Source organism: Gymnogyps californianus, chromosome 3, assembly GCF_018139145.2.
Source record: "Gymnogyps californianus isolate 813 chromosome 3, ASM1813914v2, whole genome shotgun sequence".
In the NCBI taxonomy this organism is placed as follows: domain Eukaryota; kingdom Metazoa; phylum Chordata; class Aves; order Accipitriformes; family Cathartidae; genus Gymnogyps; species Gymnogyps californianus.
The window spans coordinates 72,203,822-72,226,891 of record NC_059473.1 but is presented as its reverse complement, the minus strand read 5'-3'; the positions used below and the strand labels follow the sequence as shown (position 1 = coordinate 72,226,891).

At 41.2% G+C, this 23,070-nt stretch overlaps 2 protein-coding genes across 2 annotated transcripts in view; one reads left to right on the top strand and one right to left on the bottom strand.

The window, feature by feature from the left end:
- Positions 1 to 23,070, bottom strand: part of MCM9 (minichromosome maintenance 9 homologous recombination repair factor) — a 49,234-nt gene that overhangs the window by 6,159 nt on the left and 20,005 nt on the right. Inside the window, exons 7-10 of the mRNA XM_050894550.1 lie at positions 7,868 to 8,042; positions 5,793 to 5,995; positions 4,635 to 4,838; positions 3,063 to 3,145 (exon numbers count right to left, since the gene is read on the bottom strand). Coding sequence (XP_050750507.1) covers positions 3,063 to 3,145; positions 4,635 to 4,838; positions 5,793 to 5,995; positions 7,868 to 8,042 — 665 coding nt within the window. The remainder of the gene's footprint in view (positions 1 to 3,062; positions 3,146 to 4,634; positions 4,839 to 5,792; positions 5,996 to 7,867; positions 8,043 to 23,070) is intronic.
- On the top strand, positions 10,547 to 22,622 carry ASF1A (anti-silencing function 1A histone chaperone). The gene is made up of 4 exons (XM_050894551.1): positions 10,547 to 10,904; positions 14,662 to 14,777; positions 19,305 to 19,481; positions 21,790 to 22,622. The coding sequence occupies exons 1-4, from the start codon at positions 10,796 to 10,798 to the stop codon at positions 22,000 to 22,002; spliced, it is 615 nt and encodes a 204-aa protein (XP_050750508.1). The 5' UTR covers positions 10,547 to 10,795; the 3' UTR covers positions 22,003 to 22,622.

The window sequence follows — 23,070 nt, the reverse complement described above, 5'->3', positions numbered from 1 at the left end:
CTGAAATACTCAAATATACTGGAGATGAATTCCACAGAAAAACACATGAAGAAATTGAGAATTCTACCTTTAGAACAGCAGGTAATAAACAAAACATTGAGCAAAACACTGACAAAGGATAGTTGCTTTTGGCTTGAGTACTGTCAACCTGTGACCTAAGGATCCAATGAAAAAAAAAGGAATACATGATTATATATCTTGAGATATATGCCTAAGGGGTTACAGTTATGTCTTGCCCTCACTGACTTTTCAATGCTTTACTTGGCCATCACAATAAGCTTCTTTTAAATGTGCTTTTGTGTGTGTGTATGTGTGCGGAATTCTAACTGGGATGGGACTCAATTTAAGATATCTGTGAAGTTTCATTCCTGTGCTGGTGCTTACGTCTCTGAGATATCTGCCCCTCTGAGACTCTGAGATACCATTCTGAGTAGAGGAAAGTAGCCATATGACAAATCCACACGCTGTGGAACTGAGAGAGAAAAAAGGAAGTATTACAGGGAAAGTTAGCAGAAAGGAAGGGTGTAAAAGTGCCCAGGGATGGGAAGACAAAATGTAAAAAGGAAGTAAAAGGAGAGGGATTGGAAAGGGAACAAAACAAGGATGAAAACATGACCAAGAGAAGGAGGGAGACAACGTTAACAAAGAGGAAATGAGGCAAAGAAAAGATCAAGCCAGGGGGCATTAGAATATGTGCACAACGACAAAGTAGGAAAGAGAAAAATAAGGGTGAATCAGAGGACGAAACAAACAAAAACCACCAATGAACTAGGTTGGTGATGAAAATGTGATAGTCCCCTTTCCCAAGAGGTCTCACAAGAAATATCTGAACAGTGACCTGAGAACTGTGAACTTTGATTTTATACTGGCAAGACTATGACTTTTTGTAGAAGTTGCAAAGACAGTGCTGAAGACAGAGTTTGCTGAGCTGAAAGGTGGCAGCCAGTCCTTCAAGAATGACACTGGTACTTCCCCATTTACAACCTCATTCTACAGACTGACAGTTAGGCAGGAAACACAGGATGTACCTATACCTAAATTTTTTTTTTCCTAGAGAATGAATCAATTTCTGAAAATAAACTTTTGCATGTGACTTCTATTTTTTTTAATAACACAAATTAATCACTTCCATCAAAAAGAAACTGTTTTAGTGATTCATTTATACTTTCCAGGAGGAAAGTAAAACTTGGCCTTAAATAGCAGATCTCAAATTTTCAGATTCCTAGCAAAAATGAACACATTTGCCTACTTGCTTATAAGAAGTGAAGAGTGGAGCAAATATGAGCATACCAACTACTCCCAGGTAGTCTTCTGCAGTCATAATTCAGGCAGATTTCTCACTGACTCTTATTAGATAGATGCTTGTTATGCAAACTGCAGCCCTTGAGGGCAGGGCTGTATAAATATGAAAAAGTGACCCACAGTTAAAACAATTCTTTTACATTTATTCGTGCTGATGAGGTAGAGAGATACACAGATGGCAGTACACATTCATTATTATTATACACATACATTCCACTTTTTGATCTGTTATGAAAAAACCTGAGTATTTCATATTTCTTATATCCAAAGTCATATTGCTTTGAAACCACTGTCCCATCAAATTCCCATCTAGTTAATTACAGGTTTAATTACAGTTAATGAACACTTATGTGATATCTTCTGCTGTTTCAACTGGACATATTAGTACGGTTTCTTATTTTAGCTTAGATGCAGTGCTGTCATTGAAAAGCTGAGCTCTTCAAAACAGTGCAAGATGAATTGCAGCAGACAGCGAAATAATCTTTTGCTACTTAATAAGGTCAGGCCCCGTAGTATTTTTGAGACAAATTCCATTTGCAACACTGTGCAGTAGACTATCCGTGGCACAAACTGCAATTAGTCTCTCAATCCCCATTGAAAGAACAAGGGAGACCACAAGTGCCTACCTGCCATACGTGACTTTGTGCATCTATCCTGAAGAGCTTTCTCTCCGAAAAAGGAGCATATCTACTCCTGCAAAGGTCTTTAAGGTCCATTGAGCTAACGGGTACTATATAAAATTGTTTTAATTTGAATATATTCATATCAACCTATACAGAGACATAGGAAATGCCATTTTGGATCAGACCAGTCATCTGTGCAGTGGAGTACACCATCTCTGACAGAACCAAACCCAAATATTTCAGACGTGCTAAAAACCCCCATGCATAAAACTTTGGATAATCTGTTTATGGTAATTTTTTTTTCTACTCCAAAGCATGAAGATTTAATTCCCTTAAAAATATTCTATCTGAAGTAACAGTGTCTATATTATTTTCCACATTTCCATTTAAAAAAAGCCTCTATCAGATTCACATTCCTTTTATTAATTCTAAATGTGTTGCTTTTTCTTTACATTCACCATCCTAATGTTACAGTAAACTAAAATCTAGCCTTCCACATTTTTTCAATGCCTTTTTACACAGAAACGTTACACAAATCCATGTGGTAATTGGAATGCACAATTTTCAGTGCAACCAAAGTTTTGGACTTTTGAGGTTCCTCAGAGTAAAATTAGTTTCTAAAAGTTCTGAGTTTTGGTATCACCACCAACACATTTTAAAATGATCTAACGGCAGAATAAAGTGTAGGTCTTGGCAACTGTTTGAAACTTGCTCCAAAAAAATGATTTGGTTCTCTCATACCTAGTTAATGAGTGACAAGATAACATCATGGAAGAAAAACCCATCAGAGGCTATTAAACACAGCGATATAGGCACAATTTCTGGCTCAAAAGGTCTTTAAAATGTAGATTACCAAAAGTCAATAGTACGCCAAGACTTCACTTAGACTGCAAAGTCTATAAAAAAAGGTACCAGGCGTTTATCACCAATCCAGATTCTTCGGTATAATCTCTGTTTAAGGATTTTAATAATCAAGATGGACTAAAAATGGCTTCTCAAGATCTCTGATGACCTACTTTTCCTGAGTCCGTGAAACCCTCTCCAAAGAGACGAAGGGAGCTGGCACACATCTACATGATAAACTGAATCCCTTAAATGTGATATTGCAGCAATGGCAATGTCTGCAAGAAACCTTACCTGCATAGAAGATTCCATCACTGATACCACAGTTACAGCATCTTCCAAAGTCACAGTATCCCTAAACATCAACCGGGCATGAGCTATCAAAAATAAATGGGCATTGAAAGCAAGCGTTACCAAAGTCAAAAAGCAATTTTTTATACTAAAAGGGACAGAATATTTCTTCAAATTTCTTCAGCTCTTCAAACACTTGTGTATGGGCCTAACTTAAGCATGAATATAATCCTTTTGATTTTAGTGTCAATTTCAACAGGAATTGGAAGGCTTACTTTTACTAGTAAAGAATGTAATGTGACTTCCAGATTACAGTTACAGTGACAGTTCAAATAAAGATGCTCAAAATGCTGGAGTTAAAAAATGTAAAGTACTGGATATCACAACAAAGAGTGTGATATGAAACATCCCTATCTATATAGGTACGTGTCATCACCATAAAGTAAAAAATTAAGTCTAATTTTCATCACAGGTCAGAAAAGATTTGATTTCCTCTAACTGGTCTGTGTCACAAATTTAGTATTATTTAAAATGCTTTTCTCTACAGCTTTATTTTTTCTTCCTTCCCTTTCTTAAGTCAGCAAAACAAAACTGATTTTTGTAAATGGATATAATGCAAGTAATTTGCCACATGAAGCTCTCCTCCTAATTGGCCGTGGAAACACACAGTTCTTATTCAGCAAGAGAAAGGCAGGTTAGTTAATACTATCTATATAATACTTTGAAAGAACAAAATGCTAGTAAAAGCCCCAATCATGTGAACGCATAAGAATGGAAGAAACACTGAATGTGAAAATAACACGTGAATCCCTAAAGTTAGGAATGTCTTTACTTAAATAATTTTTCCCCCAAAATGGAGAACAAAATATAAACATCTGATGCAGGAAGCACTACATTGCTGACTGGCATAAAAAGGCATAAAGACTATTTATGATTGTTATACAAAAATACAGTTCATTCTTTTAAATTCATCCTGAAAATATTTGATATGCCATTGTATAAACCAAAATCACGTTAAGACAGAGGCCTACTGCTTCCTTTGTTTCTGTTCTTACAAATGAAATATGATTTGAACTCACAGTTGGAAATGTTGAAGTTGTATTGCAAAATACAGACTTGATTATTGATACTTAAGGAAACAAAACCGTGTTATTTTGGATGTTATATTAATTTTAGGATAGAAGCAAATACTCGACACCTTTTCTCAGGCTGACTAGGATGGCAACGCAGGACTCAAATGAAGTAAAGTAAATCCTGAGATTGCTTTTCATAAAGACACATAACTTCTGAGATTTTTCTCTCAAATGTGATTTCTTCCAGTGGTTTTAGTTTTTATTATGGGTGTGAGAACAGCAAAATTAAAACTGATTTTGATAATCTAAATGTAACACCCTTTCCCACATTCAAAATCTCCAACTCCAAGTCTCTTTAGATTAGAAAGATAATACAAGAATCACCTATCGCTACCTCTATGGAAAAGCTGCTACTCTGCTTACTGGCTATAATCATACTCCTGCTCTATTCATTTTAAAAAGGTTAATTGTTAGCCTAAAAATAAAATTGCCACGGCCTTACCTTCTGCAAGGCGTATCAAACTCTCTAATAAGCGAATGGTAGTTCGGGCAGCATTTCTGCAGTCACTCTGACGCTGCATTTGATAGTAGCGTACAAGGATCAGGTTGCTTTCATCAGATAATTTTGGCTGTATACTTTTTATAAGGCAGAAGTAGGTTTTCATCTTTTCCATGCTCCAGAGCTTTTCTGATTTGCTTGGGTAACCTGCATTACAACTGCCTAGTCAGTAATTCTATAACAACAGACATCAAGCTTTTTCCTAAGGATCCCTGTTAAATAGACCGGTAACTATAAAAGACACATTACTGTATTTCTGGGGCATACTGGGTTGTCTGTACACTAGTCCTCCAGGACCTGGTCAAATTCCAGTGTGGAATTTTACACGCCATCCATTCCCTCCCCTATCAAAATCCACAGTAAAGCCTCCAGTAATTTCAACAGAACTGCTGTCAGACTCACTGCCCACCAGATGGTACAGTCAGTACTAAGTGCTCTAGTATTCCTTAAAATGTAAAATGCTACATGAATGTATGTACCTCCTCTGGCGATTTTACCTACTTTGTAGGAGCCAAAAGCTACCTGCCATATTCTGAACATTTTTTGCAGGGAAACATTTTGGGAAAGGAAGGAAGCTAGCTGAAGAAGCTTCCTCTAACCACTTCTTCCCTAATGGGGATCAAAGTTCCTGAAGCGGATGGAGAAGGGGCTGGTTAAAATCAAATTCCAGAGCACAGAGCTCCACGTAGGGAACACTACTGTTCACTCTTTGAGCCCTGCAGCACATGCAGCTCAGATTTGTTCTGTCTGAATTAAGTTTCCCATTAACAGCATGTACAATTGCATGGTGTGTAGGATCTGCATATCAAGCAACGTAAAGGCGCAAGATGGAAACTATCCACTTACTAAGCAGTCTGGGCCAAAATCTCTTGTAAATGATCATAAAGTATAGTGTTCTCAGCTCACCTCTATTAATTAATTAATGATCTCGATCTTATTCCTGCTCGAAAAACAACCATACTGCAGGAAACTACCATAGCAAAAATGTAAACAATGATTAATATGAAAGACTCAAGAATAACAAACTAAACTGAAAGGCAGGGAAATTAAACAACCAAACAAACAAAAAACCACCTTATAATTTAAAAAGACTACTCTTACCTTTATTTTGCAAGATGAAGGATGAAATGATGCGGTCCCATTCCTCGTTCTTTGTATCTAACAATACTAAGACCAGGTCAAATCTGCTCAACAGGGGACTGCCAAGAGCTATGTTGACAGAGACAGACTCATTAGGGTCATAACGGCCTTTTGGGTTTGTTGCTGCCAGGATAGTTGTCCTTGTATTAAGCTTGCACACCAAGCTAGAGAAAAGTATGGTGAACGTTATGGTTGAATTAAATTGGGTAGGGGAAATGATTCCAAAGTGTTAAAAATTATCACATTTTTATGTTATAAAGAGCACATCTTACCTTGAAAGACCATAAGAACTAAACAATATACACAATTATTGTACTATTATATATACAGCATTTCTCAGTCAGAGAATAGCAACTAGACAGAAAGACAGTGATCAGGATACCAAAAGTAACTAAGCAGTATGGCCATGAGTAATCTCTATATACAGCTAGGTCCTTAAACGGTGAAAATCAACATAACTTCTCAGAAATAAATACTACTTTGCTGATTTATACAGTATAGAAACACTTTTTTATGATGGAAAGTAACATTTTAGCTTAATTCACATTTTAAGAAAGCAAAATAAAATGTAATATAAACGTATGTTTTATTCTTGTGTGTAAACATGTCATGAATATGAACCCCACCAAATAATGATGGCAGCCATATCAACTGTTTCTCCAGGGAAACAGCCATTTTCCTCTCTTAACCATGCTATCCTGGCATGTGTTTTTAGATGTGGGGAGAGATTATTTTTATTCTAGTAGTCCAAATGTAATCTTTTCGGTTAAGGCAGCAACAGAAGTATTCTAACTTTGGTTTGTCACTGAGCTATTTCTAGTCAGCTCCTGAGTAACTGCTGCCTCATGTCCAAAGTTCTTCTGTAACTGAGAGGAAGGACCACAGATCTTCTATTACCTTATACCCAATGGGGAAAAAAACTTATCTCCATGCACCAAAATAAGACCTTAACTTAACAAGGTGCTTAACGTATCTGTGCTAAGTTACTACTCAAAAAATCCTCATTATATGTAGTCCTTAAAAGTGAGCAACTGAGGCTATATGTGCAAGGTAGCAAACTGTGTTTTGGGGTCTACAAAACCCAAGCAACTGCAACAAGGAACCCAGCTAAAATATATCGCTATTTTACTAAGTAGATAGGACCACGCTGATTCCAAATATTTGTCCCCAGCTGCATTACTGGCAAAGGCTAGTAATCTCCCAGGTGACAGCGACATTACTTGTCCACTGTCTGCCAAAGAGGGTATAGAGAGCTTCAGTGGAGATGCTCACAATAAAGAAAGGAAGTGATCAGTTAGAAGAGCCAAGAAGATGTGATTGGAGCAAAAGCTGAGTTGAAGGCGACAAGGAGGAACGTGGAAAGGGTGATGCCTTTTGAGCAGCAGAGATTTCAGCAATACCAGCCAGGAAATGATCTGGGCCTGGACAAGAAAGACCTGTGTATGACTGACAGAATGAGATATGAGCTCAAAGATCGAAGTGGTGGTGGTGGGGGGGTGGAAACAGCAGATTTGAACACACACTACTTTGAAAAAGAAAGCAAGGAACTTAAAGTAAGCAAGAATTTATATTTATGCCATGCCCAACATATAAAATTCAGCAGCCTGGAAATCTCTTGGTCTTCTTTTGTTACCATGCCGGATTTTGGAGAAATGAAGTCCCACTTTCTGAGTTCCAATAAAAAACTCACAAAGTTCCTCATTTCACATACAATTACTACAACCACTCGCAGCAAAGGACAAGAAAAAGAACACCAAGTCTTCTTAGAAAAGTGCCCTGGCCTACAGTGGTAGATTGAAAATCCAACAGTGAAGAGGGTATGCATTTATTCTGATCGCTTGCAACCTCTGGTCCACTGCACTGTCCTTTGAAATGTTGACTCGTCTAGTTTAAGAATACTGCTGAGAACAAAACTATTAAGTACAACAAAGAAAAATGATATATTTAATCAGCATGACAAACCTCCCTCCAACTTGTAAGTACAAGAGAAACATCTTACATCATTGTTTTATCACATATGTTAACATGCCACTCACCCTGCCTTTGCAACACTGATGGTTTGTTGCTCCATTGCTTCATGGATACTGGTTCTGTCATGTTCTTTGATACTATTGAACTCGTCAATGCAACAAAGGCCTCCATCTGCAAGCACCAGTGCTCCAGCTTCCAAGTTCCACTCCCCGAAGTCTTTCACAGCAGTCACTGTCAAACCTGAAGAATCAATTACTTCAGTCAGTCTTTTCCTTAAAATGCAGGAGTGCACTTGAGTGAAAGAAAGCGACCTGGCGCACTGGCTTGTGCCACGGACAGAAGGCAAAACAGCAGGTTAGCTCCACCACATACCTCTACCACATAACTCACTTTACACCTACTGGTAAGAAATCCCACTAGCGTTCAGCAGGTTAGCCTGGATCTGGGGAGCAGATTCTGTTAAGCTTCCCATGTTCGCCAGTGACTTGTTTTAAAACTTTGTTAATTGAACAAAAGAGATTAGGGTAAGAAGACTAAATCTGCCAGATCAAATTGGAAATTAGGGCAAATACAAAGATTGCGAAATTATGGAATGGACCCATTCAGCTCCTCCTCCCCATCAGCTACTACAACAGACAAAAATTTTGGAGCTGCAAAACAAAGGTTGGAAAAAAAATATTATTTTAAGTGTCTTTTAACTCCTGGCCCCAGGAAGTGGAGAAAAATTCTCACCTTAAACTAAGGCAATTAAATTTCTTTATGAGATTTCAGGTTCCTGTAAGCATTAAGCACAAATGAAAATCCAAAGATGCCCAAGGATGAAATGGGGGGGCAGGGGGGAAGTTCCCAGTAAATCTACACATGATGCAACACCGGGAGCACGGCAGGTCAGAAACTGCACAACTGTGAAAATGGCCACTCATTATCAAGTATGTGCAGCTCCTGTCAAACCTTCTATTCCCTATTTCCCAGATTCTTCTCTATCTTTAGCTCTCCTTTTTCACTCCAGTGTTCAGCTCAAAATATCCTAGTAGTTGACAAGCTGCAACCAGCCTAAAATCTCCTGGAATGCTATGGCAAAACTTGACCAAGAAGCCCCCTCGACTTCCCTTGGTTCGAGTAGGAGAGGCTGCTGAGGCCTTCTCACTGCTGCGCAGCCCACCACAATAGCCATTTGTTCCCAAATGGCCAGCAGAAAGTTATTGGAAATTTATGTTTCCTGATAACATAACATGTACTTTAGCTTGTTGTGAGGAATCTCTTCCATTGTGTCCAATCTTTCCTGGTTTCCTGGACTCTGCACTGAAGAACTCAGGCAGTCAATCACATAGCAGAATTATAAAAAAGAAAAATAACCTCTAACCTTGTGTCAGGTATATGCAGAATGCTATTAAAAAGTGGAGTGAACAACACATCAGGCAAGCATCAGATGACACTTCTTTGTAAACACAAATCAAAAGTGTGATTTACTTTCCAAACCTTGCACAGGCTTGGAGATTTGCTGAAGGCCAAGGGCCTCCGTGCCTCAGCGCTGCGCTCTCACCCGCTGCAGATCTGGCAGCACTCTGCTCCCACCAGCAGGGCTTGGCTTTTCCACGCAGGTGGAAAGATGGCTCCTATGTGCCTTCCTGCTGTGCATAATTTCACTGCGTTCAAGGGCAACCTGCAGACACTACTAGAGCCTGGCTATGTATTTATTTCCACACAGAATCTCCTCTTGTAGTGAGGGTACACAACTCGCACCCCCCAAGCCCTGAGCACGTACACTGCTGCCATAGTGCTATGTCACTCCTCCCTATCCCTTGCGTGTGGCAGCCACAAGATGGCCTCCTCTATGGTCCTCCTGCTGCAGCACAAGATGGCCTCCTCTACAGGCCTCTTGCAGCTGCACAAGATGGCCTCCCCTCTGGGCTTCCTGCTGCTGCACAGGGATAGGTGTTGTTTCACAGTCTGTTACCTAAGGCCTTCTTTACAAATACAGGAATGGGATAGCCTCTTGACAGCACGGCTGTGTAAAAGACACGCTCCGAGCCCTCCACAGGCCCCTCTGTGAGTGGCCTCTCTAGCAGCAGCGAGGTGCATTCGTGGCAGAATTCAGGCCTGCACGGGCAGCCTGTCCACGCACGGGGCGCCCGCCACCCCGCCAGCAAACCACCCTTTATTCAGGGAGCACCCCAGCGAGCGAGGCACCAGCCGGGGTTCCCTGTTACACTGCCTGTTGACACGCTGCCTTTGGCCAAGAGGTCAGCGCCGTGGGGCTGACCAGGGCGGTGCAGCTCCCCTGCAGGGTTCGCCTCTTGTGAGCCGAATACCCCTGTGCAGCCCCATGGCCCCGAGGGGGGTGGCCCTGACACCCCATCAGCACCCAGCCCCAGCGAAACCAGCTCACTGCATCGCCCCGACCACCGCTGGCCACAGAAAAAGGGGGGAAAAAAAAAGCCCACCACCCCCCCCCGCCCACCGCCACGGTCCCCACGGCACATGGCGCAGCCCCACGGGCGAGGAGGGGCAAAGCCGGCCGGGGCGGGGGCCTCGGCTGGGCTCCCGCCCGCCCCGGCTCCGCCCGGCTGGCCTCGGCCCCGCCCCCGCCCGGCGCGGCGCGGCCGTTGGCAGCCCGTTTCCGCCGCGCGCCGGGCGGGGGCGCCGCGGCGAGGCGCCGCGGGCCGAGCGGGAGCGGCGGAGCCCATCTTGCTGCCGCTCGGCGGCCGTGCTCGGGGAGGAGGGCCCTAGCCCGGCGTGCGGCCAATCCGGGCGGGCGCTGGCGGCGAGCAGGGCAGAATGGGCTGTAGTTTAGTGAAATAGGAAAGCTGCAAACAGTGTGGAGTGTTCCTGGTGTAAATAAAAGGGGGAAAAAAAAGTTTCTGCAAGTCGCAGCTCTGCAGCCTCGCGCAGGCACTGGCACGGGGGCTCGTGCGTGGCAAAAAAACCAACACACTGGACTTTACTGTGCTGCGTTAACACGCTCTTCCTATTGTTTGTGTTTTTTTCAAAATATGGCAAAGGTTCAGGTGAACAATGTAGTGGTGTTGGATAATCCTTCTCCTTTCTACAATCCTTTCCAATTCGAAATCACATTTGAGTGCATAGAGGACCTGTCGGAAGGTGAGTAGCTTTTTTCCCGATACGGATTTTGTAACCCCGGGCTCTTAGTTTCAGGGGTTTTAAGGCTTAAACTTTGCACAGGCCTGCTCCTACAATTTAACAGTTTCTCCTTCACCGCATCGCCGTGCCGAGGCGAAGGGATGTGCTCGCCGGCGCCCGAGCCGCCGGCGGAAAGCCGCTCTCGCCGAGCCCGGCGGGGAAAGTTGGCGGCGTTCGCCTGCCCTGGCCGCCGAGCCGGGGCCGCCTCTCCCCGCCGCGCCGCGCCATCGGCGAGGCGAGCTGAGCTTCAAGTTGCGAGGAACTTGTTTGAGTGGTGGTAGCCATGTTGCCAGCTTTGTGTGTGCGTGGGGGGGGGGGGGGGGGGGGGGGGGGGGGGGGGGGGGGGGGGGGGGGGAGCGCGAGAGGGAGAGGGTTAACCGGGCTCGGCTGCCGCGCATCCCCGCGCCCGCGGGGACACGGGCTGTTGCGCGGCCGGCGTCCCTACGCCCAGGCGTTACTCGGAGCGCGGAAAACGCTCCGCAGCGAGCGTCTCGTTGGCCTCGTGCTCCATTTTAGTACTTACAAAAAAAAAAAAAAAAAATCGCCGTGGGAGGCGGGGGCTGGCGGGCTCGCCCCCGGGTGCCGGCAGCTGGCTGCCGCGGCGCGGTGGGTGCGCGGGGCCGGCGGCACGGTACGGTACGTTGGTTGCGGGAACGCTGCTGGTGGGGGAGGGGGCCGGCCGCCAGCCACTATTTTTGGAAGTCACTCGAAAGTTACCGGCAGCCGCCGGGGGCGGGGGGGTGGCCCCGGCGGCGCCGCCCTGCAGCCGCCCCGCGGGGACCCCCCCTCCTGAGTTTGGGGCGCCGGCCGCGCTCCCCGCCGAGGGGCGCGCCGCGCCGCCGGCGGGCTCCCGCCTTCCCCTCAGCCGGGCGGGCCGCGAACCGCCTTCGCCTCGGCGGCGCTCCGCAGCGCCGCCCGCCGGGCCGCCGGCGGCAGGCCGCGCCGCGGCTCTCTGCGGGAGTCGCCCCGAGAGGCCGCGCGTCGCCCCTCGGGCGGGAGTTTTGAACGCCGCGGCTCAGGGCGAGCAAGGCGGCGGCGGGCTGGGAGGGGAAGCGGGGCGCTTCTGCCCGCCGGCAGCGCGGGCCGTGCGAGTCAGCGGCTGCCGCTCCGGGAGGAGGAGGAGGAGGCCGCTCAGCTGGGGTTGCCTGCGAGCGGAAGAGGACAGCCGCCTGGCCCCCGGCGGAGACCAGCGCCGCCTGCTCGCCGGGGAGCCCCAGCGGCCTGAGGGGCGAGGGGAGGCCAAAGGAAGAGCGGAGTTCACGGGTGATCACGCCTGGCAGGCGCTCTGTCGTTGCGGTTAAACTTGCCTCGCCCTGCCTGCTTCTGTAGCGGTTTTTACTTGTGCGTGCCGGCGGCCTGGTGACAGCGCGCTCGGCGTGGACGGCTTGGCTTGCTCTGCTCCTCCGCCGTTGGGAGGGACGGTCGCGCTGGCGGGAACTTCAGAGGAAGTCTCGTCTGAGCCTGGGATTTCCTCTAGGCCCCTGCCGCTGGTCTCCTGCCCTTTTCCAACTGACCGACACGTTTTTTGGAGCTGCCCATAGCAGGGTGTGCTCCATGCCCATCTCCAGGTTGCTGACTGGATCTCTCCAGTCAGTCTGGCCTCATCTGAGATACAGCATCAGACCCCTCAATGGCAACTGCTGTGGCTAGCAGCAGTGCCCATCATAGGGGCTCGGCACAAGGCGTTACGCCTTTCCTTCCAGTTGTGCACAGCTGTATGTGATGTGCTCCTCACTCTCTGGATTTATGTTAGAGTTAATCCCGGACAATCAGCATGAGAAGAGTTATAGATGGTCTAATGCAAAATTCGCAGTTCCCTTCCCCCACCTAAATGGAAGTTAGACTACAGGATAAATTCAGGATGAGCACTGCTATCTTACACATTTAAAAATAAGATTAAACATAGCCTTTCTATACTTGATGAAAAATTTGCTGTGGTTGCCTTAACTTTCCCGTGCTAATATGTCTATTTACTGTGCTGTTTTCTCTTCAGCCAGTCCTGTGCACCACTGATCTTGAAATTAAATTCATGAACTCCAGCCCTCTTTTTTTTTTTTTAAAGTTGTTATTCCATATCAAGATACCTAAACAGCATTTGGATCAACCTATTAAATGTATAATTTAAAACTTATTTTTTAAAAAGTCCATTTTTTAGTACTAAATACCACTGGTTTAGAATGAACTTTATACTGTTCTCCTAGAACAATGGCACAGGATGGTGTGATAATCTTAAGTAGTTTAGCCTAAAAGTCATCACTTCTTGTAAGTAGTAACTTAGATGCTGACAAAAGAGGTCCTTAATTGTCCTGGATGAGTAGCCTGCAGTACTGGCAGTAGCTAGTACTATATGCTTAAAAGGTAAATAAAACCTCTGATAAAGTACCTGGCCAATTGTGCTGTGCTGTACAGAGGAGTAAAATCCCTTCTCAAGCCCTGTTAATTATGTTACTTAAACCCCCCAAACCTGCATTGATACTGAACATGATAAGCAAGAAGAATTCATTAATGAAGAGAGTTGCAATCCTAAAGCAGCCAAGTTCTGTTAAAGTGCTAAGTTTTTTCTATGCTTAAGTTCCATTCCTGCATCAAGAAACCATAATGTAGACCTTTGGATTTTGCAGAGCATAGCACTAAAGTAAATGTAATAGGGTACAGGTTTGTGCCTTTGCATAGACAATCAGGGCATTGTTCATAAGGAAAAAAAATATGAAATATACCATGTAAGTTTTTAAGGTACAGTTTTGAAGCACCAGTTTCATTAGAAAAAAAAAAAAGGCATTAGTCATGGTTTTCCATAATGGTGATCTTTCTTTCCTCTTGTTCAAAAAACCAAAAATCTGTCTTTTAAGATTAGTTCCGTATGTGTCTTTATGCATGTGTTTTTGAATCAAAAAGTGAAAGTGAAAAGCTGGCCCAGGAAGAGCTAATGTGTGCTAATTTGCAGTTTCAACTTTCAAACACCTGTGGTGGAGAGGGTGACTTAGAAAAAACTGAATTGTAAGAAATTTTTATTTTGGTGCGTTATTTCAAGAAGCAAAATGCTACATTTAAATTTTTTTTCCTGTAATTCCATTTCAGCATGTGGATAAAATCCAAGCATCAATATCTTCAATGAGAATATGATCTAATTGTGCTATCACAATTTTACATACTTCTCAGGTTACACAAGTTACATATGAAGGAATGGGGGCATACAGTTAGAGTTCCTGGTGCTTACACAGTGGGTTTTCTTATTCAATTAACTACCTTCCATGATCTGTATAATTTAAGCTGTGAGGTGTATATGTGGAACTTGGGAATTTCTTTTGGGGAGGTGAGTCGGTGTTCAAGGCATGCGGTGCGTTATAGGTGTATATAGGCATCATCCTTGTGCTGCAGCCATTCCAACAGACTTTGAGAAAATGCTGAACACAGCTCCCAACAAGTAAATGGACCCTGTCCTCTGTATAAAATTTGAAAATTAACCTGACTATGAAAATAGAGGGATTCCTGTGGTACTGACTGACTACAGAGAGATGGTGGGAGAGCCTGGTTCACGAGGACTGGGGCAGGCATTGATAAATCTCCCCAGTGAAGACAGGTCCTTGTTATTTTAGGCCCGTTGCCAAAGAAGCAATTTTAGACTATGCAAAACTGTAGATAGGCAAGAGTGGAAGACCCTTAACTGTAATGATAAATAACATTTGGGTTTTTTTTTTTAATTTGTGTTTTGCTGCAGATTTGGAATGGAAAATAATTTATGTGGGTTCAGCTGAAAGTGAAGAGTATGATCAGGTGTTAGACTCCGTTTTAGTAGGACCTGTTCCTGCAGGCAGACACATGTTTGTATTTCAGGTAAGTTTGATTTAACTGTTTCTAAAAGGGTTGTGTCAATTTGTTTAAAAATGACTGTATCAAACTAAGAGGCACTTGAAAAATAATGGTAAGCTAGAAAAATATTTCAGTCAGCTCTTCAGGTATGATACACCTTCCTTTAAAGTCTGTTCATGAGCTGATATTTCTTGCCCCTGATATTTCCATGGTGATATTTTCACTTGTGGTATCAATAATTAGAGATAGTGATGTAAGCACTGTTCCTGTAGCTACTGATAATTTTGACCAGTCTGGTTTATAAATATATTCTAGATCACTCAGTAATCAAGAGTGCCAGTTACCTGGTTTACGCTAGCGCCATCAGGCTTAACTCTACTGCAGTTGGTGGCAGTTTCAGACAATCAGGAGCACTAAGTTAATATAGATAACGTCTTGAGAAGATCAGGCCAACAAATTCATTGTAAAACTCTGCCAGAACAGTCAAGAGTTCATTTCTATTTGGCAGGATAAATGTTCAACTGTGATGTTTGGCTAAGCATGTTAAATCACAACAGAAAATAGCAATTTGTAAAATAAGACAGAATTCCAATGGTAGATGGCAGGCATTTGGGACACAAGTGTGTAGCTCAAGACTGTCCAACAAACTCTGGAGCATGTGACAGTCCTATAAAATACTGCTGTTAAAGGCAAAAGTTACTAAGAAGGAATAACAAAGGGAAGGAAAACAGTGAAAGAACAGCATTAAGATGGCTTACTAGCCTATTCTGGTTTCCATTTTAAGTCACCGAGAGGGGGAAAAAAACTAAAGCAGACTTGCGTGGAAGTTTTTTTAATCAAAACTATGATTTAGCTCACTTTTTTTCTCTATTTATCAGATACTAGTATTCATCTTGTAAACTGAGAGCAAAATCCATCAGCAGAAAAATCAGATTGAAACCGAGTACGGCTTATTGTATAAGAACTATGCTACCTTCCCAAATACTATAAATTCACTTAACCATTTAATGGCCATTGCATGCTGGAGTATAAGCATTAAAAAAAAAAAAGAGTGCTAATGAATACACTTCCTTATTTCTCACAGTTACTGTAACTGTTTTAAAATAATATCAACATTTGTGAGGCATCTTGATTAATCCTGTAAGTTTCCAGGAATTTTTTTTTTTTTTTTTCCTTCCTTACAGGACAGGCTAAAGGAATAGGATTAGGCTGGAGGTTACATTTATCAACTACATACATGCAAATCAGTCTTGAAACATTTGGGTTTGGAGCTGGGTCTAATTTTTCCACGCTACAAATGAAGCAGATGTGTAACAAATGCATCATTAACAGTTCTTCCATTATCAAGCTATTATAGCTTATGGCATTAATGGGTCCGAAACAGGTGATCCTCTATTGCCCTCAAAGGGGTTACCTTGTAGGACTATATCCAGAGAAATCAGCTGGCGTTTACATTTCTAATTTAAAAGATGCACTGTTCTCAGTTAAGTTAAAAAGATTCATTGTTGATGCTGATGGGAAGGAGCAGGAGGCAAGTCCCTAAAAAGGCATGTTTTGGCTGTATGATTAGGAAGGCCTTGAAAATTAAATTTACTGGTCTTGCAGTTTCTGTAGGATGGACTCATTGATTGTATCCTGGTTATAACTGACACTACAGCTAAATTAGGAATAGATATGTAGACATTTTGCTTAGATTGGAATAGGTCCTGTAAGAGAGTCAGTACTCCTCCTGTGTTATAATAAAGTATCCCTTTTATTTCGTATATACTTAGACCAACAGTACTTCCATTAGACTTCAAAAGCACTGGATTTCAGGTGAGGGTAGGACTCAGCTAATGGGTACACAGGAGATCACCAAAAACCAAAGTGCTGCAATAAGCCTTTGCTGATGACTGAAGCTATTTTATTCACCAAACTGAAGCAGCCTGGGAGATGGAGAAAACTAGCCAGGGAAGGCCAAAATGGGGCAAAGCACAGAACTGCAGGAGGCATATAATATAAAGAAAAGAGATTGTGTTCACTAAGGACAGCACAAGGAAAGGACCTCTGCGGAGGTGTATAAAATTTTCAGCTAATAATATGCTGTAGATTTTTCTAAATAGGAAAATGGCTGAAACAGCAAGTAAAATGGAGTACCACACAGATAAAATACCAAGGATGATAAAACTACCTTTGTTGAAAAGAAGCTGTGTATCAGGTTGGGAAATCAGCCTTACATACAGAAAGATGGAAAACTATTGTGCTTTTCAGACTTACACTATCAGCCTTTCTTTTTTTTTTTATTTTAAACATTTAAAAAGATTTCAATATTAAAGGCCCACAGCTTGGCCTATTTGGTTCTAAATACCAAGATACAAGTAGTGAAACCTGATTCCTTCTCTCTGTGCACTTGGGGATTTGTAGTAAATTCACAGAAACTTATTTTTGAGAATACAAGCACATAAATAATTTACTATCTTTAAGTGGGGATATGACCTTAGCTACCTACTCTGCAGTAATAGCTATGTGAATAAATGTATTGTGGAAAAGCAAGATAATTCAAGACAACATACACGTTGAGTGATTTCATAAAATTCTTAAGTAATTTCTAGCACAAGAATGGCATATTAAGACAGTGATTTTTATGCAAAAGTTAATCTACTGCCTCTTTTTGCCTACCAAAATATCTGTTTGCAACTGCTCACTTATCACTTGATCATACCAAGCTTTTTTTTTTCTTCCACCTGTGTATGATCATTTGTTTCCTGGGCAATTAAGAGGTTTGACATCCAAGGCAGGAAGTTCAAAATTTGAGAAAACAAAACAGTTTTAAACAGTGTTCAGTGTTTTTTCCACTCAGCAAAACAATGCTTGAGAGTTAAGTAGGATTAAAACAGAGTATTTCCTTGGGTTCACAACTGTATCATAGGATATTACAGGACACAAAATGACAATGGGAGCCTGAAAGAACTAAAATCCCACATTAGGGTGTGAGTTGAGTTTCACGGGGGGTTAAATGGAACAGTGTCCTTTTGCAATATATTAGTCTATAACTGCCCACTGTGGAATTTAAAGTAATCAAATGGTCCTGGGCACTCTTAGAACAGGGCTGCTGAATTAAAGTAGTGATTTCATCTGTATTGCCAGTTCCTGTAGTTTCTTCAAGCTTCTACACTTGTCCTATTCCTATTGCCAGTTCTTGTGATTTCTTCAAGCTTCTACACTTGTCTTATTCCTTGGTCATCTTTTCCATTCCCCTATGCGAGTTGTAAAGCCATTTTGTCATTTTCTGTTCTCTTCAGGGCTGGAGGAAGTTGTGTTCTACCTGATTCTCTGGTTGCTTCTTTTCCCCCTGGTGTATTTGTACCCGAGAGGTCTGACTCATCTAATTCTTCTGCAAAGTGCTTACAGCTTCCTGTAAAAAGCTAGACTGGTTTGAAGGCTTAGAATTGAAGTAGCAAAGAGCAGAAGCCAATGCTGCATGACCACTAGCTCCCAAATTTCACAGTGCTGGAGCACATAAATACTACAGGAAAGTAGAGATGAGAGGGACAGCAGGAATTAATCCCATTTGTCCTCTGTCCTTAGGCAAGATTCCTTACAGCAGAACCATTCTAGTATACATTGTTAATACCAACTTGTAGTCGCAACACAGGTGCTCATTGTTGGCTTCAGATCTTCATGTAAAATTGTAAATATGAAGCCATTTCATTTATGCTTAGATCGCTGTTACTTTAAATCCTACAGCAGAATGAGGTATCACATTTTATCAATAAACGTGTAGTTCGTCAGTGTTTTAAGGGACTGATGTGAGCCACATTTTACGAGGCAAATTTTATTGATTATTAATAACTGCAGAGCCACGGTAAGTAAGGACATTGAGGAAGATTCTAAGAGTTGCCTATTAATTAGGATTGCACCCTGTCTGAAAGTATGTCAGATGTCTTAGAGTGATGATGCATTTAACTGCATACATTTTAACAAACTTAGGCATGTGGAAGGAGGCAGGAGAGAGAGTAGTTTATTCCTTTCCTAGAAACCTGTGGGACAGCTCAAACCTCACCGTAGCCTGTCCCTGCTCTTCTTGCTGAAGTATGAATTGCAGTCTGTATTTTTAAGGGTTTAGTCTTGTTAAAAACACACATATAGACCAATGTTGAATTGGTCAACTCAGAGGTACCAAAAAAAAAAAAATCTTACTCTACTAAATTACCAAGATAGGCTGGAGAACAATGGCACTGTAGAATTGGAGGGATGTTAATACACTTGCTTGAACAACAGTTCAGCTGATCATATATTTAAAAGCAGTTTTGGATCAAAGCTGTCTGATCACCCATGAGAAATGTCAGCATGCAATATTACTGTATTCTAAGTTATTCTGTCTCTAGAGGATAGTGTCCTAAATTCAGGGTTGATATTGTTCTGAAAGCAGGTATATTTTCTGGTTAACTTGAAGAACAATTTTAAGTACAGTCACTACTGAGCTGCTAAGACATACTACTTAAGATTCCCCTGCTAGATAGGCACGTGATATCAATTTTATTTTAATCTATCTTTCCCTTTCACATATAGGCTGATGCACCTAATCCAGGGCTTATTCCAGATGCAGATGCAGTAGGTGTAACAGTTGTACTAATTACATGCACCTATCGAGGTCAAGAATTTATTAGAGTCGGCTACTATGTAAACAATGAATATACCGAAACAGAACTGAGAGAGAATCCACCAGTAAAGCCAGATTTTTCTAAGGTAAGGCACGTTTTGTTCTAGTCATATATCAAAGGCATGCATATAGAAAGAGATTTTTAAGAAACAAAACCAAACCCCAGGTGATTCCATGAAGTGCATGGAATGAGGCATCAAATAATGGAAAAGACTTGGGGGGACAAACTACAAGTGCCATGTAGTTGCCGTAAATTTGGAGAACATTGAGAAGCCTGCAACAGTTTCCACCAGCCTGAAGCCTTGGCTGGACTTCATTATTATTTTACACTGACTGTGTGAAATAAACCATTGGGTTCCCTCTGCCTGCACCACTGTTGACAAAGTAGCTCTGTTCTACAGAAAAACAGAATAATGTTTTTCTAGGACAGTCAACCTGGAACTAAGTTTTAAATATTAATTTAACACAGTTGTTATCCAGCTGTTCTACTGTTAGAGCTGCAGTTTCTGCAAAACAGTAACAAACAAACTGAAGAACAAGTTATGTATAAAGTGAGAGAAGATGGGTAACGTGGTAAGAGCAGGTTGGATGATTATCTGATCAATGGACAACTTGACCAAGGAAGTATACAGATTAAGTTTAAAAAATACATATCCTTCATGGTAAAAATTAAACCAGGACTAGAATTAGAAGATGATGTGAAATAGAATTATTTGGAACCTAATACCTTGAGGAGAAGGATCAATTAAACATCAAAAACTAGTCAAAATCCTGTGAAATACTCTATCCAGGCAGACTCTGTACAAACCAACAAGGTTCTACACAGCATCCGGGTTTGTTTTCATGGAAGATTTTGTGGAGTTGGGTTTTCTCTTTATGAAAGCTGACATACATTTGCACACACTTATGTTCCAAAGTTGTGTGATGGTGAAAATTTTGTTATTTCTCAAGTTTGCATGAATTATATGACTGTATATATAAAGAAATGAATGGGATAATGCATGTACTGTAATGACTAGTACAGAGATAATCCCCATAGTCCCTGAAACCGATCTTCAAATGTAACTAAACTGAATTGGTATGTAAATTGGTTTTTAAAAGTTGCTAATGATTTTCTATGCCTAACTTAATTTTCAGGGATCAGATGCTCAGTATGTTCTCAAAATTCAAAATTACGGTTAATTTTGAGGATTCTTAAAATTATAATCTGTTCCTTTCTTTTTTCTTTCATTTAAATCGTATACTTATTTGTTATTTTGGGTGTGAATGCCAGAATGTTGACTTCCTTTAAGCACGTAAATTTAGAAATGCCTAGAACTACTTGTCTTAATTCTCTGCGTATATAAAAAGCTAGCTCTGCTTCTATGAAAAAGAACAGCAAAAGCTATCGTATATTTGTGTAAAAAGTCCTTAATGTGACTTTGGGACAGAATTTAAACATACAAGTAGAAGGTTATTAAATTGATTAATTGATAGGTAATAGAACCTACTAGGTTCAAAAAAAGAAATGGTCTTGTTAGTTTGCATAAGGGGTTGGGAAATACTTAGTGAGAGTGCACTTCCTTGGAGAATAAAATCAGCATTACTATCAAACCGACTTTTCCTGTGATCAGTCTTAACTTTCATAATGAGTGGCCAATGGAGTAAGTTGCTATCGTCCAGTTAACTATGTATTATCTTGAAAATGGTGAAAGATTAAGAGAGAGTGAGTATTTTCTTTTTTGCTGCATACATAAACAAATACAACATGTTTTCAAAGGAAAATGAAGGCCAGCCATGAGAATAAAATATATGACTAATGTCTAGGCATGTCCACTGCCACAATATTAATATCTTCCAACTCTAATGTTTTTACTTTAAAACTTTAGTAGACAAATTAAAATTCAGTCAGTGAAATCAATCTAAAGCATGGTAATTTAATTTAAGGATAGGTTGTACTCTTAAATGCAGACAGTTAGTTGGTGGAATTGATACAATTATTGCAAACACCACAAAGTTGATGCAAAATTTTATGATGTACCGTGGTTTGCAAAATCTTTGTGGGGGCAGTCATTTGCTTTACTAAAAGCTGGCTAAAATAATAAACACTTGCACTTTACTTGCAGAGTTCTTGTACAGCCTTGAACTCACGGAACAGTTAAAAATACCCTCTCAAGAAAGCAGTTGTTTTGCTGAGTAGGATATTAGAGTAAATGAATGAGTAGTGTGTTCCTGTAAGCATGTTTCTGATCCATAGATAGCAGCTATAGACTCACATTTATACGAATTACCTTTTTAAACAAATTGTTTTACACATACAAGGCTATGGGGAGTAAAAGGAAAAAATCTATGTGCATGTGAACTCCAGTTTGAGATGTACACATTACATAATCCATATATTTTCTTCTCTCCCAGCTTCAAAGGAATATTTTGGCATCTAATCCCAGAGTCACGAGATTCCACATTAATTGGGAGGACAACACTGAAAAACTGGAAGATGCAGAGAGCAGTAACCCAAATCTACAGTCACTGCTTTCTACAGATGCATTACCTTCAGCATCAAAGGGGTGGTCAACATCAGAAAATTCATTAAATGTTATGTTAGAATCTCATATGGACTGCATGTGACTAACCACCATCATTTTGGTACTGTACATGTGTTAAACTGTAAAAACAACCAGAACTATTTCCCTCAAATTCCATAAGTACATAGTTGACAAGCAATGTGACAAACTTGTTTTAAAACATCCTGTAGAAAGTTTATAAAAAAAACCCAAAAAACAAACAAACAGTATTTGAGCAAATTGTGGAATATAAATACAACTATTTTTAAGTAATCGCCTTTTTTCTCTAATGTGTTATTCTATGTGGTCTAAACCAAACCTGATTAAAGTATACATATTCTCCCCCCTCCCCCTTTACTTTGTAAGCACTATTAAAAGCTAAAAAACTGAAAGTTAAAACATTTAGGCAAAATGAAGGAATAATGCCATGTCCTCATCTCTGATATCCAGATTGCCAAATATGAAGTGCCCTTTGATAGCAGCTTAAGAACAAAACTGTCATTAGATGAAGTGCAAAGAAAAAAGTATCTCTTTCTTTAAAAAAAAAAAAAAGTCCAAAAATGTCCTCTTACTGTGAAAGCAGACAGCACAGTATAATTTTAGGTGCAAACTTCTATTGCTTTCTAAGGCACATACTTGTTACTTAAAGCATGCAATTTGAGATTTACCATCTGCTATCTTGGATTTTAGGATTTTTTTTTTTTTTTAAATCTCCTGCTGCTGTTTAGTCAAACTGTGGTTTGTGAAGGACAATGTTTTATGTGGATTTGGGTGGGTATCTCAGGAAAGAACCCTTTTTCAGCCGCCCTAAGAGCACACACAGTTGCTTGGAAGGATTCAAGCAAATAGTAGAAAATTTAAGCATCAAAAGGAATAGCATGAGTATCCAAAAAACGCTCTTCTGCATGATTATTATGTACAACTGCTAGTTGGTACATTTATTTTCAGGTATGCTTTATTCTTATAGTCTTTTTAACTAGTAATAAGGAGTTTAGATGCTTTCAGTTTTTTGAAACATCTGGAATTTAAAACTTTTCTGTTTTCTCTCTACCCTTTAAGGCAATCCTATGCACTGGTATAAATCAAGATTCAAACCCTGTTGTGGCAGGCATGACACACAAAAATACATTGC